Source organism: Mesoplodon densirostris, chromosome 19 (genome assembly GCF_025265405.1).
Source record: "Mesoplodon densirostris isolate mMesDen1 chromosome 19, mMesDen1 primary haplotype, whole genome shotgun sequence".
NCBI classification, from domain to species: domain Eukaryota; kingdom Metazoa; phylum Chordata; class Mammalia; order Artiodactyla; family Ziphiidae; genus Mesoplodon; species Mesoplodon densirostris.
The window spans coordinates 54,579,840-54,598,740 of NC_082679.1; the positions used below are offsets into that span (position 1 = coordinate 54,579,840).

The following is an 18,901-nucleotide window of genomic DNA, read 5'->3' on the forward strand; positions in this document are numbered from 1 at the left end:
TATCTCATTTTAAATCTTGTTGAATTATGCTAACTATGTATGACATGCAGATGTATTTGGGATGGCCAAAAGGTTCGTTCGTTTTTTTCCGTAAGATGGCTCTAGTAGCACTTAGTTGCCTTTAACTTCATTCGAAACAATTTTGTTAGATTGTATGTGACAGCTGTCATATCAGTGTGCATTTAAAAAAAGAAGTCAAAATTGGTGAATTTTTGTGTAGCCATTTTAATATTGAAGATGGAAGAAAAAAAAGCAACATTATCGGCATATAATGCCTTATTAGTTCGAGAAAGGTAAAAACGCAACTGAAATGTAAAAAAAGATTTGTGCAGTGTATGGAGAAGGCACTGTGACTGATCTAACATGTCAGAAGTGGTTTGCGAAATTTCATGCTAGAGATTTCTCACTGGATGATGCTCCATGGTCAGGTAGACCAGTTGAAGTTGATAGCGATCAAATCGAGACATTTATAGAGAACAATCAATGTTATACCACGTGGGAGATAGCCGACATACTCAAAGTATCCAAATTAAGCGTTGAAAATCATTTGCACCAGCTTTGTTATGTTCATCGCTTTGATGTTTGGGTTCCACATAAGTTAAGCAAATAAAAACCTTCGTGATGGTACTTCCACATGTGATTCTCTGCTTAACGTAATGAAAACGTTCTGTTTTTAAAGCAAATTGTGACGGGCAATGAAAAGTGGATACTATACAACAATGTGGAACGGAAGAGATCGTGGGGCAAGTGAAATGAACCACCACCGACCACACCAAAGGCAGGTGTTCATCCAAAGAAGGTGATGTTGTGTATATGGTGGGATTGGAAGGGAATCCTCTATTATAAGCTTCCAGAAAACTAAACGATTAATTTCAACAAGTACTGCTCCCAATTAGACCAACTGAAAGCAGCACTTTACAAAAAGCATCCAGAATTAGTCAACAGAAAATGCACAATCTTCCATCAGGATAACACAAGACTGCATGTTTCTTTGATGACCAGGTAAAAACTGTTACAGCTTGGCTGTAAAGTTCTGATTCATCCACCATATTCACCAGACATTGCACCTTTGGATTTCCATTTATTTCAATCTTTACAAAATTCCCTTAATGGAGAAAATTTCTATTATCTGGGAGACTGTAAAAGGTACCTGGAACAGTTCTTTGCTCAAAAAGATAAAAAGTTTTGGGAAGATGGAATTATGAAGTTGCCTGAAAAATGGCAGAAGGCAGTGGAACAAAATGGTGAATATGCTGTTCAATTAAGTTCTTGGTGAAAATGAAAAATGTGTCTTTTATTTTTACTTAAAAACCGAAGGCAGGGCTTCCCTGGTGGCGCAGTGGTTGAGAGTCCGCCTGCCGATGCAGGGAACACGGGTTCGTGCCCCGGTCCGGAAAGATCCCACGTGCCGCGGAGCCGCTGGGCCCGTGAGCCATGGCCGCTGAGCCTGCGCCTCCGGAGCCTGTGCTCCGCTACGGGAGAGGCCACAACAGTGAGAGGCCCACGTACCGCAAAAACAAAACAAAAACGAAGGCACTTTTTGGCCAACCCAATATAATCTTCTGAAGAGAGTAGCCAGTGTTGCCTGTAATTTGTATCTCTCTTTGCAAATTGTCTTTATTATGTAAGGGTTGTGTCAAGTGAGATGTTAATAGGAAGTGCACCTGCTAGAGCTTTGGGTGTTTGCAAACTTGCAAAACTCAATATGTGTGTTATTATGGAAGTCATCACTTACCCTATTTGTAACATACTGATTAAAAGGGAAAACAAAATAGTAACACTTAGGGCATATAAAGATCGCTCGTGAAAAGTGCATTTATGTTACAGAATGTCAAGTCCCTTAACTGAAAATGTAATACAAAATAAAAGTAAATGCCATTAATAAAATATTAACTTGATAAAGTTTCAATCCCAACAGTGACAACAATGAATATTCTTATATGTTGACTGTTAGGGCAAAGAAAACATTGTTTATATCCAATATAAATATATTTGGGAAGGGGCTTTTGGCAAAAATCTTCTTACCTCATAAATAGGTTTCTGAGACCAATTTCAATGTGTGTGGTGTCCCCCACACCAGTAAGCAATTCTCAGACACCAGCAGAGTGTCCAGAGATTGCATCAGATTCCACATGTTAAGGGTTCAGCCTACAAGACTGTCATCCTGTCCCCACTGCAGACTCCAGTCACGCGTCCAGGTTTTTCACCAGTGCTTCTGACTGACCCAGCTATAAATCAGAGGTTCCCATGAAGGGTTCAAGGTCCCCAAGGAGGGTTCAATTAATTTGCTAGAGTGGCTCCCAGGACTCAGAGAAACATTTTACTTACTAGGTCAATGGTTTATTATAAAAGGATATAACTCAGGAACAATCAGAAGGAAGAGATGCATTAGAGCAAGCTATGGGGACGGGCATGGAGCTTCCATGCCCCCTCCAGGAGCACCACTGTTGCGGCATTGCTATGTGTTCACAAACCTAGGAGCTCTCAGAATCCTGTCCTTTTGAATGTTTATGGAAGCTTTAATTACATAAGCATGATTGATTCAACTTCTAGCCCCCTTCTCTCCCTGGAGGTCAGGGGGTGGGACTGAAAGTTCCAGTCCTCTAACCACATGATTGGTTCTCCTGGCAACCAGCCCCCATCATTAGGTGCTTCCAGAAGTCACCTATTCACATATCACAAGACACCTTTACCACTGTCTACACTTAGGAAATTCCAAGGTTTGGGGGGGTCCTGAGCCAGGAACTGTGGAGGAAGACCAAGCATATATATAAGAAAAATATATTTGGTCATTCAGATGACCAAAATATATTTCTCATAAATCACAAAAAGAATAAATTTTGAGTAGCAACATCAACAAAATTGCAAAATAGGAAGCCCAGCCTCTTCTTCCCCTAGGGAGACATCCACAAACCAATTTGCCTTTGTAAGAAATCCAGAAACCAGTTAAGAGGTTCAGGCACCAGATAACACAATTCGCATGAATAAGAGAAACAAAGGAGTTGCATCTTAATCTCTTTCTAGTCTTTTGATGTGGCTTTGTTCCACTATGACCCAATGATCCTTTTCCAATCCAAAGGACAGTCCAGGAGCCTCTGTGCACACTGTGGTGGGCCATACAGTTCTCTGGCAAGTTGTACCAAGAGGAAATTGAAAGCCTTATTTTACAAATTGGAACATTTTGGTTTGACTTATAATGCTTTCTCAGACAGGGTCTGGCCCATAATATGCATACGCCAAACCTGAAGCACCAGCAGTTGTTTTTATCTTAATCGGTGGAAAATGTAACCACAAATGCATACACAGGGAGAAATGATTTGTGACGTCTGAATCAGCAGTACAGTAATGTGCAAAATTAGGTCTCTACACTTCTCTGATTTTTCCCATTCAGACTCTTTTTTTTTTTTTTCTCCCTGACATTAAGCACCACTGTTAATGGTAGAGAGGAAGAAAAGAAGCACAAGTCAGTAGGTCTTGGTAACCATCCCTTTTCTGCCACCAATGAGTCATGTCCCTCTGGGAAGTCCGTAACTCCTCTCTTCCTCAGATTTCTCATCTGTGCAAAGTCAGCTGTAATAATACAGTGATTACAAGAACAACATTGATTGTCTAACTCTCAGGGGCTTTCACTTTACAAGCATTGTCTCAGCCATGAGGGTGATACTGTACCTGTCCTTGGTTCACAGATGAGAAAACTAAGAATCAGGGATGATATGCAGCTTGCTCACCGGGCAGGCTGGTTGGAGGTGGCGCTGGAGCAGACCTTGAACCTGGGCTACCAGACTCCAACACTGCCTGCTCAAACCACTACTCTGTACAGTCAGCATGCAGATATCTAAGGCCAGTGAGTAATTGTGGACCCACTAAGTGTTAGGCACTCAGTGGGGGTTGTCACACATTATATCACAATGGCTCTTTAGTCATTATTCTCTTACTTCTTAAGAAAAGGAAATCGAAGACCAGAGTAAATGAGTCATTTAATCAGAACCACAGTGAAAGCTGAATTCATATCTGGGCTTCTCTGTTTATAATGTCTAAACTCTCTCCACTGCATCATGTGGTCCATGTGGCTCTCTCTCCTCTGTGGCCATCAGGCAGGGTCTGGTGGTGCAATGGCTTGAAATACTCAGGTATTTTATTCAGTGCCAGCCTCCAACTCATTCTATTACCGTAGCCCATTGATATGGAAAAATCCATCTTTAACGGTTGCTATGAAAATTTACACTTTGTCCTAAAGAAGTTATTATTGCCAGGAAAGGTTCAATTATTTTTCATTTTTGGTATGTGTACTGATCCTTTTAAAATGCATTCTCTAATTTATTTTATGGGAACAATTTTAAGTATAAAGTTTTTAAAGGAAGACAACTTTTCTCTTCTGGAGAGCCTGAGACCCGTTCCCTCTGTGTGGAGTCATTGAAGGAAATACTTTCAGAGCTTTGCAGACCAGAATACCGAGCCTACTCACCGTGGCACTTCGGACATACTGCTTAACTTTGCTGAGACTCAATCTATTTGTCTGTTAAATGGGCACAATGATATTTCCCTCAAAGATTGCTCTAATAATTTAATTAGATAACAAGTGGCATATAATATGTGTTCAACAATACTTAATCCCCTTCAATAATTACTTAACAGAAATTGTCAATTTATATCTGCTTTTGCTTAACATGTTATGTTTGAAAATGACAAAATCAGGGACATAGGCCTAGAAATACAGAGTAAACACTCGAACAATGACCTTTCTTTTCCTCTGCTTTTTTTTTTTTTTTTTTAAGGGCTTCAGGTTTTCACTGCCTTTGACAGAGGTCAGGAAGGAGCTGTACTCTTATGTGAATGGCAACAAGTCCTAGGGTGAGAGCAGTAAAACGGGGGTCAGAAAAACAAAGTTCAATCAGTGCTTTATTTACTAACTCTATGATCTCCTCAAATCATTTGAATTCCCTGTGCTTGTTTTCTCATCTGCAAAATAGGGAAATTAAAAATATCTATTCTGCTTTGTTTGTAGGCAAGAGCTAGCTCTTATGGTGAATGCTTCTGTCATTTCCCCCTTATTTCATTCACTTTATAGCAAGGTTGCTGCTGCTGAATGCTTATGTTTCTTCTAACTTGTCATCACCAAGAAGTGCTTGAGAACCTCAGAGTTCCTATTGTTATAAAATTTAGCACATTCTAAGTTAAATATCTTGACATTTATTTTGAAGAGCTTATTTATCCTTCTGTGACACCATGTTATACACTTATCATTATCTGATACTAGCTCCATTATTTAAATACTTTAATATTCTATTCAAGAACTGGCAGTATCCGTGGATCAGCCATTTGAAGAGTAATTTTTCTGTAGCTGGTGATCTTCTGAATTCAACTTTACTCCTCTCACCTTTAGGCCCTTTGAATTACATCTTTATATTGTTTAGGAGGTTTGGTGTGAGTGTGTGTGTGTGTGTGTGTGTGTGTGTGTGTGTTTTGGGGGGCCCTTTCTTCAGTGTCCCATCATTTTTATTTTTGGGCCTTTTGGGAATTATTATTAAAGAATTTGATTGTAGAATGCACTGTGTATTCACAGCCTGAAGCATTCATCAAAATAGATCTATCCAAAGCATTCAGTTTGTGGATTTGTACTCCTGATGCACTAAAATAAGAAATGTTAATTTCTTGCAGACTATTACTAGATGATTTTAAATATCTGCCAAACAGGAATGTCTGTTTCCTTGTGAGGCATTTCCATAATAAAATCCTGGCACCATAGCTGAAGAAGATAATTTTATATAAACAGAGAAAAACAACAGCAAGTATTTTCCCCAAGGACAGTTTTAGCTACCATTTACCAATGCTGCTTAGTTATTTCTGTCTCATTTTATGCTTTTGTTTTGAAACAAAACACAATTTTACCTGGATGCACTCCCGGATAATCAGGAATTAGCTCAGTATGTTGACTGGCTCTGCTGAAGGCAAAACCTCCAGAAAATCAGGAGGCTCCACCGCCTCGCCCGTCCCCCCACGGACGTCTCCAGAGGGGAGAAAAGGGTTAAGGATTATTGAAGAATAGAGGAGAGGGGAGGGAGCCCCGAGGAGGCCCAGGAGCCGCAGGCCTCGCCTCCAAGTCCAGCTTTCATCAGCAGCGCAGCGCACGACGGAGCTCTGAGCGCTGCTGTGAATTTGGAGGAGGGACGCTGCTGCTGCCAATTTCTGGGACCACGGCTGCGAGGAGTGGGCGTGGCCTCGGCTGTGTGGATGCTCGTTCGGAAAGATGCTGAGCGCTTTTCAGTGAGCAGTCAGGGCTGTGGTGTGTGTGTTTGTGTGTGTGTGAGAAAGAGAGAGGGAGAGAGAGAAGGAAGAGGAGGAGGTAGAGAGACCAAGAGACCCAGAGGTGCTGAAAATCCAGACGGAGCTGGGAGACAGACTGAGAGCGGGACTGGAGCCCTCGGAGAGCCACTCAAGATCTTTTGGGGGAGCCCAGTGAATGTGAACATGAGGCCTGTCACCGGAGCTATTCTCAAGACGCTACTTCTGTTATCTACTCCAAACTGGAACAGGGTTTTAGCTGGGAATTCCTGTAAGTATACAGCAAATGATTTAGAACTTGAAGGGGGCCTCTCTGCAAAACTTTAATTCTGTTGTTTTTTATGATTATTATTTGCAGCTGGAATTGCTGCAAAGCACATTGCTATAAATGAAGCATCCCTTAAAATCTTGCAAATACGACTGGGTTTACACATGTCTTTCCTCTTGGTCGGTTCAGAATATGCAAAGTATCGTTTCTCTTTTTGTCTATGAGCAGAATCTTGTCCTCTTGTCTTTGTGTATTCATTGAGAACACTCAAGTTCTAGTAAAACATTAACTCGTCATCTTAATCACGGAATAGCCTGTGAATGTCTTCATTTCTTCCCTTTTTTAGGTTTACTGAATTTTATTGGAATTATGTCTAACAGGGAAACAACTGGCAGACTTTACATTATGCTACATTAGCTTAGATTTCTGAAGTTTGCAATTTGGCAGACTGATAGCTGGCTGCATCTTTAAAATGATGCCAGGATAATAACTGAAATGTACTGCAGAATTCAGGGGCAGAATTGGTAGAGGTGAACCTCAGTATTAGGAACTGTGCCCTCACTGCCACCAGAATGAGACTTGAACACCGCTGAAGGAGGGGGCTTGATTCCTACATCTTGCTTAAAGAAATACATTCAGGTGCTTTTTTCAAAAGTATTATTTTTGAATTTTTAACTTTATAAATTTGTGATTGAATATTCTGAGTTAATGGTCCCAGGGAAGATTTATTAAGACCTTATTTCTAATTTAAGTATCATCCAAAATAATTTGAAAGAGGTCCCTTCACCCACTTTTTATTAGAGATAAGGAAAAGTTTGAAAAGTTACATTTGGCCTAAAATCTCTAAATGGGAGAATTTCCCCCTCCCTGATGAACGATCAACAAGCTCAGCAAATACAACTTTTTCTCTCTTTCTTGGACTTTAAAGGAAAAGCTCATCTGCTTTTCAAGAAAGGGCTCTGAGGCCTGATCAGGAACTTATGTCACTACAGTTCAAGCAGGTTTAGGTTTGGGGGACAAAATAAGCCAGTAACCAGGCATTTGCTATGGCACATCCCTTGAGTGCGCTAAAGCCCTCTGATGTGGGAAGAACATTTTAAATGACCTTACTGGCACAAGCCAAATGCTCATTTACATTGAATGGCCACTGTGATTCCGTGCTTCCATTCAGTATTAGCTCATTTAATGGTGTGGTATATCTATCACTCTGAAAGAAGAGAACTTCACTCGGATGCTGCACTGTGTTTTAGCTTCTGTTTTAATTTGGGGGTGTAAGAATCCCATGAGTCAATAAAATGTGCATATTTTCGTCTAATCAAAATCTTGGAATGCTGTAATAGTAGCATTTGACCAACATTACAACAAACAAACAATAACAACACAGACCCCCCCACACACACACACAGAGAAAGTTTTGTAGAAAACGCCTAAGTAATTCATCGTCCAACTAACGAAGTTCAGCAAAAAAGGAAGCGCTAGAGGTCACTCTTACAATGTAAAGCACATCATTTGAAGCATCCTTCCCTTAAGAAAAGCAGAGCTTAAGTCTGGCCTAGAGGCAGTCTTGTCTTTCCAATATGCTGACTGTTTGAGTTTATCATTGATTGATGTGACTGACTGAGCTATAGTTGTGTACATTTGTTTATTTTCTTGAAGTCCAATAAAAGGCAGATCGAAATTCAGTAGCTTCTTTGTAATATATCTTCTTCAAAGGAAAGATGAGCTGCTGAGAAGATCTGAGGAGAGCAGAATATTCATGGGTGCTTAGCTCTGGCTGGGCCTCTCCTGACACTTAAAATTTCAATCCTGATTCTGTATTCTTTTAGCCTTGGTTTATTCTTCAGGAAGTAGTTTAATGCTCTTTTAAACATTTGATTAACTTAAAGAACCTATAGCATTTTAAATTATTAGGAACATTTAAATATTAAGGTTGGAATTCTTGGTTACCATATGTTTTAAGAGTTGACTGTTCTTCAAGTGTCATGTATGTAGTTAAATGACTTCAGATAATTAAAGGTGCATTTAGTAATTTCTTGTTACTATCACATTGACAGTATGATTTGCAGAAGTAGATATAAAACAAAAAAATTCATTTCCCAAGTTTTATTTCATTAGTATTTTGTGGGGGGCAAAGAAAGCAAGGTACTTATTACCAAGTCATGGTACTCCATGTGTTGTATCTTTTTTGGAGGAACAAGTCTGTATGTTTACCAGCAAGGTTGTAATTCAGTATAGTGACAAGTGACCATCAACCAGCGTAAGTGTTTTTAAAGTATTATAATAGCTCCAGTAATTCTTTTGGGCAAGACTTTATATTAAAACATGAATCAATCTTGAACACCAATATTAAAGTCAGGGAGAACTGAATAAAAATAAAGGAAATTAAAGGTCAGTCTCTCGGGTGAATACAAAGACTTTTTCCCTCTATCTGTTTACAGCTGATTCACCAGGAGCAAATCTGCTATCCACTGAGTCAGCCCAAGACTGCCCAAGGCTGTCAGTATGAAAGCTTTCATGGGACAGGACTCTATACACCAGGGACAGCTCAGGGATTAGGTACACTTTAATTTGAATGTTAGTTGATCTAATTAATCAACAGGGTAACTTTACATTAGAAGGTTTCCATGCAAACACACACACACACATACATGTTCATGTGTATCTGTGTGTGTGTGTGAACATAGGTATATATTTATATAAAGATGTATAAACTACTAGATGCATGTGCTTGCACATCTTTGGTGACTGCTGACTCCTCTTCTGACTAAAGATGAAAAACGTTGAATGGACCACATTCTTTGGCTATTAGCACCCTACCTGACATTTCAAAAGCATTGAACCAGCCCCAGGTCTTTCCTCCTTGTTCTGGTCAAGGTGTTATTATATTGAAGGGTTCCTTCTGTGAAAGTTTAGAGACAGATCCTCCTAGTACGGCTTGCTCTTTGATAAGCTGCACAGGCTGTTGTTGGTTTCTTCACTTGCAAGTAAGATACATGCACTGAAAAAGGAGTCATCTCTTTATTTTTTTAAATTATTTTTAAAAATATTTATTTTCAGTTATTTATTTATTTTGGTTGCGCTGGGGCTTAGTTGCAGCCCGTGAGCTCCTTAGTGTTGGCTTACAGGCTCCTTAGTTGTGGCATGTGAACTCTTAGCTGCGGCCTGCATGTGGGATCTAGTTCCCTGACCAGGGCTCGAATCTGGATCCCCTGCCTTGGAAGCGTGGAATCTTAACCACTGCACCACCAGGGAAGTCCCTTTATTTTTAAATTGCTCTTATGAACCCACAGTTTCCTTCTGGGCATTAAGACGTTGTTGGGGGAGGGGTGGACACTGTAAAAGAAGAAAAGGTGTAAGTCATAAGGCAGCTAAGAGTTTTGCTTTTATTTTTACTCTTGCAGATCATGTGATAGAAGCTCTCTGGCTTCAGGTATACTGAGAATATTTAATGCTTAACAAGTAGCTTATGAATGACATAATTAGAAGTTAATTTCTCACTGTGTGCTTTCTTTTCCGTAATTGGAATAAAGGCTGTATCTGATATCTATCCTGAAAGAAGCACTAAAGAATATGTTAAAATTAACAAAAGATGAAGGTAATGACTTGAGTAGATGATTGTTCTTGTGGGCTCTGGGATGCCATCGAAATGCTACTGGACAGACTCTCAAATTGTTCAAATTCAGCCTTGTACCTCTTTCTAGAAATTTTCTTCTTTTCCTCCTCCTCCTCACCCAAATTCTTTTCCATAGCAAAAAATTACTAGTATAAACAGTAAAGTACTGTTAAAATACAATTACGAGTTGCTACATAAGTAGCTGACCTCTGGATATAAAGGTGAGCCTGAACTTTGACTCACTTTTCTAACAGCAATACTGATTTGTTTTCATCAATCTGGTGCATTCTCCCCTTTCCTGATAGTATGCATCCCAAATCATTTCTGATAAGGACAGCCTCCAGCTATGGAGATAACACAGCTCATAGCCAACAAGGAATCGAACACATGACTTCCACAGTGATACCTAGTGTTTAACCTAAGTAAAAAACATTTTTATGTCTTCTAAAATTAATTTCAGAATTTGTATCATATGTAAACAATTCCTTTATGGAAGCCAATCTCTATATCAAGATTGAATTAATTTACCTTTTCAGTGAAAAACAAATTAATAGAATTATATAATGTCACTTGTAAGATAATGTAATATTTAGTTCAGAGGTTGGTAAAATATGGCCCATGGGTCAGATCTAGCCCACTGCCTGTTTTGTGTAGTAGCCTGTGAGCTAAGAATGGTTTTTACAGTTTTTTCAAATTTTTTAAAATTAATTTTTATTGGTGTATAGTTGATTTACTGCATTTTGAAATATTTGAAAAAAATTAAATGAAGAATTCTTTGTGGCATAAAACAATTATATGAAATTCAAATTTTAGTTGTTCATTCCTCTCATTAGTAGACCTGTATGGCAAAAATACATACTCAATTATTATTATATTTTAAATTTTATCAATAAAATTATATTAAAATTGATTTCCTTCTTGTTATACAAGGACCTAAATAACATTCTTTACTCTCTAGCTCTTCATAGAAAAAGTTCATTGACCCTTGACTTAAATAATACACAATGTAATATAATGATGTGACTTGGATAGTGGATAAATTATATACTGCTATGATAAAATTTAGTCTTTATTTAGCACGCAAATACATTCCTGAAGAATTGAAGTGCTGAAGGTAGTGCTACAATTGCCAGGGGCTATAACAGAAGAAGCCTTTATTAGCATCTTCTTCATATGTGTCTTCTTAAAGACATTATTCTTCAGAAATCTTGTTATTTCCATGGGTATGAATTATTTATAACTATTTGCAAAGTTTCAGCAGTTTGGGCTGCTAAAGAGACACTTCCAATCTCAAGTAATCCCCTTAGTATAAGAAGTTCAATAAAGTGTATAAGTAATTGCAGCTTAGATATTTTGAATGAAAATTCTGTTGTTACTTTATATTTTCATTAGTGTAAAATATTCCACTCCATACTGATAAGGAACATGCATTTGAAATCACTGATTGTATGAAGTAAATCATCTTACTGGAAGAATGCCCTTGTCCCTATGACTTTTACAGTAGCAGCTTCCTAAAAATTCTGAAATTGGCAAACTTTCTAGAATAAATTGAAAAATAGATTTTCATTTAAGCACTGCCCACTGAGAATTCATAATAATTAAGCAGGTGCCTTTTACCTACTCATGCCAAGATAATTAATTTTTATGTAAATGCCTTGTCCGTTTGGAATTGTATTTAATTTTCATTTCCAAGAACTGATGAGTGGCCTCATTTTATTTACATTACACTCTTTACTACAGTGTTTTTTTTAAAGTTTAAGTTAAAAAATATGATACGATATAATATTTTAAAAATTCTTTTCCTTGAAATTTCACGGTGGCATTTTTTCCCCCAAATAAATGGCCATATGTTAAAATGATTTATTTTTCATCATAGTGTTTACGATGGTGCAGAACTAATGAAGATTTCTGTCTTATCAAAAGACCAATTTCCAGATCAAAGACAGCCTAGGACCGTCTCATATAGCTTACTTAATGTGACTTATTCTGGGTGTGGACAAGAATGATGATGGGATTCATGACTCTCCATGGTAAATAGATGATAAAGTATCGTGACACTTGCATTACATGGTTCTGAACTTTTTTACAATAGAATATCAGTCTTGCTTTGCAAACAGCACTTTGTCACAATTTGATACTGTATTTAGAATCTGAATCTCCTTTACCTTAGATAAATCGTATTGGGGCCTTAATGTTGTCAACTTATGAATCATATCACTGATTAGTCAGGTTATTTAAGAAGTCCTTCTCTGTCCTTTTAAAAAAATCTTTTCCTTTCCTCTGTTGTGACTGAAAGTTTACAGAATGACCCAGCCCCTGAAAACAGTATGAAGAATAATAAGAATTTATCCTGCATTGTTACATAAATCCCAGATATGTGTATTCAGATTTGTAGGTGACTGTTTCTGGTGAAATATTAAATAATGCAAAGTTTGATTTTTTTAAGTGGCCTGGTGTTTCCATTATTGCTTAGCTTAATTATTTTTTCATTTTTATCAACTCAGAAATCTTGACCTCAGTAACTTGTTTAGTATTTAGTTAGAATTATTGAAGTTTTTCAAGTTAACTGTATGATAAGGAGGGATGGACCCATCACAGAATATGTGCTTAAAATAGGGGATGTTTCATGGATTAACCACAATCATGAGGTGAACTGAGCTGTGTTCTTGGTGGTGGTGGGGTGAATTCTCATAGAATATATGGATTGTTGTTTTAATGGGTATTTCAGGTGGGAACTTTTAGAAACACTCTTTAACAAACAGACCTTTAAAAACATGTCTTGAATTGTAGCATCACATGCTAAGGTCAGTTTGATTTGGGTCCCTATAAAAAGGAAAATCTCAGAAAGGGAAATAAATGCCCTAAACTAAATGCAGACAAAAAATTATAGAGCTGTAGAAGAACTTGTGTTTATCACTGAAAGTCCGTAAAGGAAGAATGAACTCATCAAAAAGCCTCAATTAACTGAATATACTTAAGTGAATAATTCACCCACAATATTAATATTGTAATTTGAAGTCTTTGAGTTTTTTTTTTAAGTTTAAAATTTCTTGAGAAATAATGGATAGTTTACCCATAAGACTAAATTACAATAAATGCATTTCTAAATAATCAAATGTCATTGACCATTGGATTATCTTCTTAGTTACTTTTTGGGAGAAACTTTGATGACTGAGATTTCAGCATTTGAATTTTTTTCAAGGAGTTCTAAGGCTGTCGTTGTCTGGCTGTGTGCTTCAGTTAGGCATGTATGTATACATGTGTTTATTTATTTGACTTCTAGAACTATCATTCCTTGTTTATAATCTATGAATTTAGACCTTCCACTGTGCTGATCACTCCAGGGTCTTGGTGACTCTGTGTTGGTAAACACCATATCTGATATGCTACTAGCACAAGTAAAGATATTTTTGTTTCCCAATTGACTTTCAGAGGATAAAGTTTTTGCAAGCATGTCTTTTGCCAAGGTATTCACATACATGGTACCTGAAACTACAGTATTACTTACTGGTAAAGAATGTACATGCAAAATACATTACAAATTGTCATTATTACTTCAGTTCTTCTGAGGTGAGTTGGTATTTGGAAGAGGAAGAGTATGTGCTTCATTTTTTTTTTTCTCTCAGTGCATTTTCATCATGGTTCACGGAAAAGTGGTACTCTGGTCATAAAACCAGAGAAATAGCATAACAGGAGGTAAAAATGAGCCCGTTTATGTTACAGTTAATGAGTCATTCCAATGTAATAATTGGAAAAGTGAGTGCAGCCTAAAAACATTCGACATTTTAAGTAGTTTAAAATTAGTAACTATAAAATTTTTTATGCTATAAGTATTTAATAGAACAGTGAAGAAATTTACCTCTAAGTTTTTTAAATCACAAAGGAAAAAAAGGGCGTGATATGTATCAGTTGTCCTACAGCTCTAATTACTTTTTTTAGTGAGTACCTCTTATTACTTGGCAGTGCTCTAGAATAAGATGTTATGTGTTTCTAAATTATAAAAAACATATTTGTTTCTGTAACCATTTTTTTCCCCTCACTGGCAAATATGGTACTTACAAGTGAGGTCACAGGTCGATATTAGTTTAGAAACAGTATGTGAATATATAAATTCAACTGCTTTCCTAAATTACACTTATCATATAGTTTTAAGACAAACTACAATCTGTAATTTCGTTAATTCAGACTTACTCTGAAGTTATAACCTACAGAGAGATTTTTTTTTTTAATTAATTTATTTATTTGCTCACGCCAGGTCTTGGTTGCGGCAGGTAGGCTCCTTAGTTGTGGCACTCGGGCTCCTTAGTTGAGGCATGCAGGTGGGATCTAGTTCCCTGGCCAGGGATTGAACCTGGGCCCCGTGCACTGGCGTGGAGTCTTGACCACTGTGCCACCAGGGAAGTCCCGAGAGATATTTCTTGAATGTCCGTTGAAGAGCATCGATAAACTCTCCTAGGAATTTGTTGCAAGTCTTGGAGTTGGGAGATGCTTGGATGGCAATGAACAGACATTTGACCATGTGGCCCATAGCTGAGAACCCCGCATTTTCCTGTTAATGTAAACCAATTACCTTTGTGTATCAGACCCAAAAGAGAGATTTTTGAGAAAATTGAGAAAGTTCAGTTTCTCTATGGACTAACAGCTTTGTTCTAAAAAGATTGAATATGTATTTAGATCTTCAAGACTTGTCTTTAGTTTTCAAAGATATTGATATGTGTTTGTCTTTTAAGATATGTTCATCAATAGATAACCAAACAGAAGAAAGGAACTAAATGCAAAGTGGTCTGTGAGGGAAATGAATTGCTGAGAGGAAATTGTCAGTGTGTGTGTGTATGCGTGTGTGCATGCAAGCGTGCATGCATATGTTGGAAGATACTGTGGGAAACAGGCCATGTCGGCAGAGAAGTGGAAGACAGTCCCCTAGGTGGCACATTTTCAATTAAGTATTGTTGGGATACATAATAAAATTTTTATTTTATTGCTACTATACCAGAATAGTCTCCTGTATAGTTTTAAAACAGTATGTGGGATTAAAAATAGCAAGAGGTCTTTCTGGATCCAGTTTAAACTCATCCCAAGCAGAGGGACAGTGTTGCCCTTTTCTGATCCCAAAGTGCTTTATTTTCTAGGCAAAGGCCATGAAGACCTCAGGATCCCCAATAGTTAATTCAACTTCTAGTCAGTCTCGGGGTGCTAGCCTTTCTGAATATGGCAACAAAGGCAGAAAATGGCAGGAGAGGTTTTGACTTAAAAGCCACTAGATAAATTGAAACATAATTTAACTCTTGAAGACAATGTGGTAAAGTGATACTGCTACCAGGAGAAGGGCATTCTAAACAAAGTTTTGCATTTTTCACATCCATTCACTTCTATCTCTCAATTTTGGCGATTTTGAACAAAAAGAATCTATCTCCAAGGCAGAAAGCTGCATGAATGCTTAGCAATCCTCATAATTAAGGATTTATAATACATATTTACATTTGCCATGTTTTAGATGTTTAGGACTTAATTAAAAGAACATTGCTAAAATAAAAGCAATTCTATCTAAAGTGGTGGTGAGGGAATTCTGTACAAGGTTATAAAGCTGCTCAATTAAGCTCTTTTGTTCCATTGTGAGTATGATTTCTGTGCTTATTTGAACTGTTGTACTTTAACATGAGCCTGTATTATAACACTGTTAAGAAAACATCATGAGCCTTGTAAAATGTCATAACACAACTTTAAGTATCATAAGATGTGTAGTCCTTCCTAAAACACACAAAAGAGAGAAAATTCGGGAAAAGAACTAGCATACATGTAAGAAAGCAAAGAGCAAACACTGAAGATAACTTTTGGTTTCTTAAATTCATAGCAACCTATAGGATCTAATCACAAAATGGAATATAATAAAATATTTCATAGTCAAATGTCTACTACAGAAATGGAAAAAGGAGGCTACCAAAAATATGATGTAGAATTTTGGGTACTAAGAATAAAATTATGATCACAATAATTTTCTATGCTTGATGCATAAAACTGAGTCATTTGCTGGTGTGGCCTTGTAAATGATCATATTCTTCTCTTAAAAGCCTTGATATGTGCTTGCCTTGTCTCTCTCTCCCCATCTTTCTCTCTCTCTCTCTCTCTCTCTCTCTATTATATATATATATATAATTATGTATATAAATCGCAATATGAAACAGATTAGTATGAGAGGAATGTATGTAGTATCATTAATCACTGACACATTCTCTAGAGAAGATGCCAGCAGCGCCCTCTTTTTCTGAGTTAGCAAAACTGAGCCTTCCGTGATCACTTTCCTGGATGTGAGGATGATCTGGCTGTGGCATCTGTCATCTTTGCCATTGCCAGGGTTGCTTTGGCTGAGAGACCTGCGAGGCAGCTGTCCCCTTCCTCCCTCACTACTTCCTGTGACTCATGCAGTATTTTTAAATACTACACATATATCATATTTTTAGGTGTCTGCCATAATGAATTGATGTTTTTAATCAATGTGTAAGGTTTTTCTCAAAATGAAAGCGAGTCTTGTCTCAGCTGTGTTTCATTGTTAGGTGTATATTAAGTCCAAACTTATTAGCGTAGCAAACAAATATCTTCCTCCTCTTAATTTGCTTATCTTTCCCCTTTTGTCTGTCTTAATTGCTTTCTCTCCCTGACAATCCTGCCCCCTTGCAAGTGTCCTCTAGCCTCTGTCACCTGGTCTTTACAGCTGCTGTTTCCTTTGCCTAATTGCCCTCAATCACTCCCTCTAAATCCTCCTGGAAAACTTCTACTGAAAGCAAGCCTCAGCTCCTTCCTCTGTGGAGTCTTGCCTGATCAAACCACCTCACCTCTCTTCATTCTTCTAACAGAAATTCAGTAGAACCTTGAGTGTTTGCCTATTCCTGATCATAGAGTATCAAATCTGATATTTTAGAAAATATGTCTCCCTTTCTCTCTCTGCTTCCTTTTTTATTTACAGCAAATGTCATTTGATAGGCCACTATATCAGGTCATTTTTTTAAATATAAATTGATTTATTTGTTTTGGCTGCGTTGGGTCTTGGTTGCTGCCCGCAGGCTTTCTCTAGTTGCGGCGAGCGGGGGCTACTCTTCATTGCGGTGCACGGGCTTCTCATTGCAGTGGCTTCTCTTTGTTGCAGTGCATGGGCTCTAGGCACATGGGCTTCAGTAGTCGTGGCTCGCGGGTTCAGTACTTGTGTCTCTCGGGGGTCTAGAGCGCAGGCTCAGTAGTTGTGGCGCACGGGCTTAGTTGCTCCCCAGCATGTGAGATCTTCCCAGGCCAGGGATCGAACCCATGTCCCCCACATTGGCAGGCGGATTCTTAGCCAATGTGCCACCAGGGAAGTCCCTATCAGGTCGTTTTTGGATTGAGGATGTTCAATGGACAGGCAAACCAAAAATACATCATAAGCATAAACTTGGAACAGCATCTTTGCTCTTGCAGGCCATCAGTGTGCCTCCTCATCTCTGTAGGGCCTCCCAGGTCATCACCTTCAATTTGGAAAGTTGGACCACAGAGTTCTTGCCACATTTCAGGAAGAAATTTTCAACTCCTTCATCTGTCTTGCACTTCAATTCCTTTATTTTACCTTTTCCCATTTGAAGATTTTTCTCCTTTATGGAGGGTAGAAGAAAAATAAAATCAGTTTTCTCTTTTTTTCTTTTCATCATTAACTTTATAAAGAGTGTACCTGCAGGGGCTTCCCCGGTGGCGCATTGGTTGAGAGTCCGCCTGCCGATGCAGGGGACACGGGTTCATGCCCCGGTCCGGGAAGATCCCGCATGCCGCGGAGTGGCTGGGCCCGTGAGCCATGGCCGCTGAGCCTGCGCGTCCGGAGCCTGTGCTCCGCAACGGGAGAGGCCACAACAGTGAGAGGCCCGCGTACCGCAAAAAAAAAAAAAAAAAAAAAAAAAGAGTGTACCTGCAGCTTCTTTGGTCTTCTTTTGTCTATAAATATATGCAAAACGTTTTTCATTGCCTTTAGTAATTTTGACAAGCATTAATGAGTTCTGAACTTGTATATTCCTCTTTTAATTGCACACATTTTTAAAGATCATTTTCTTGTAAAATGTCATCATTTTTTAAAGATTCCTCTCGTGTTTATTCCTCCTCATGGTAAACATTTGGGACTTTCATTGCTATTATTTTATAGTTCATAGCTTTCCACACATGATGTATGTTATCATTAATATTGACAAATATTCCTTTTGCATTGGGCTCTGTGGACTCTAAGGTGGTGGAGTGTACCTCACAGGCCTGGAGGGCAGACATTATTATCACTATTTTACAAACTAGGAAACTGAACTTTAGGAGGTAGAAGGTATTTCCAAAGCCACTGAGTAAGGAAGGGTAACCTGGGACTTGAACCCAACTTTCATGATGCCAAAGCCATTGCTGTTTGAAATGGAATACACTCATCTTCTCCGTGAGCCTTTAAGATCACCTCCCCTGAGTATTAGAACCCACACTTGCCTGTTTTCAGGGTTCCCTCCCTGGTGTGATAAATGATAAGGTAATGTGCCTGTTTTCTTCTAAGGATTCTGTCACTTGTATTTTATCAACAAGCTCTTCCTTACGAGTTGAAGTAAATTATCAGACGTCACCCAATGTATGTATAAGTGTAAATTTTTCTCCTCTGAGTTCCACTGACGACCCCCTACCCTTGCTCACTGATACCCAAGGACCTATCCATTCTGTCTAAATTCCTTCTTTGAGTTGATAGTCCCAGGAACAGT

General features: G+C 38.3%; 1 protein-coding gene across 6 annotated transcripts in view; it reads left to right on the forward strand.

The window, feature by feature from the left end:
* The first annotated feature begins 6,231 nt into the window (after positions 1-6,231).
* CNTNAP4 (contactin associated protein family member 4) overlaps positions 6,232-18,901 on the forward strand; it is a 270,181-nt gene continuing 257,511 nt past the window's right edge. For 5 of the 6 annotated variants that reach the window (XM_060083397.1, XM_060083401.1, XM_060083399.1 and 2 more), the window contains exon 1: positions 6,469-6,553. In XM_060083397.1, the coding sequence (XP_059939380.1) occupies positions 6,469-6,553 (85 nt within the window). Of the gene's footprint in view, positions 6,554-18,901 lie in introns of all 6 variants that reach the window. The other variant, XM_060083395.1, reaches the window with a different exon arrangement.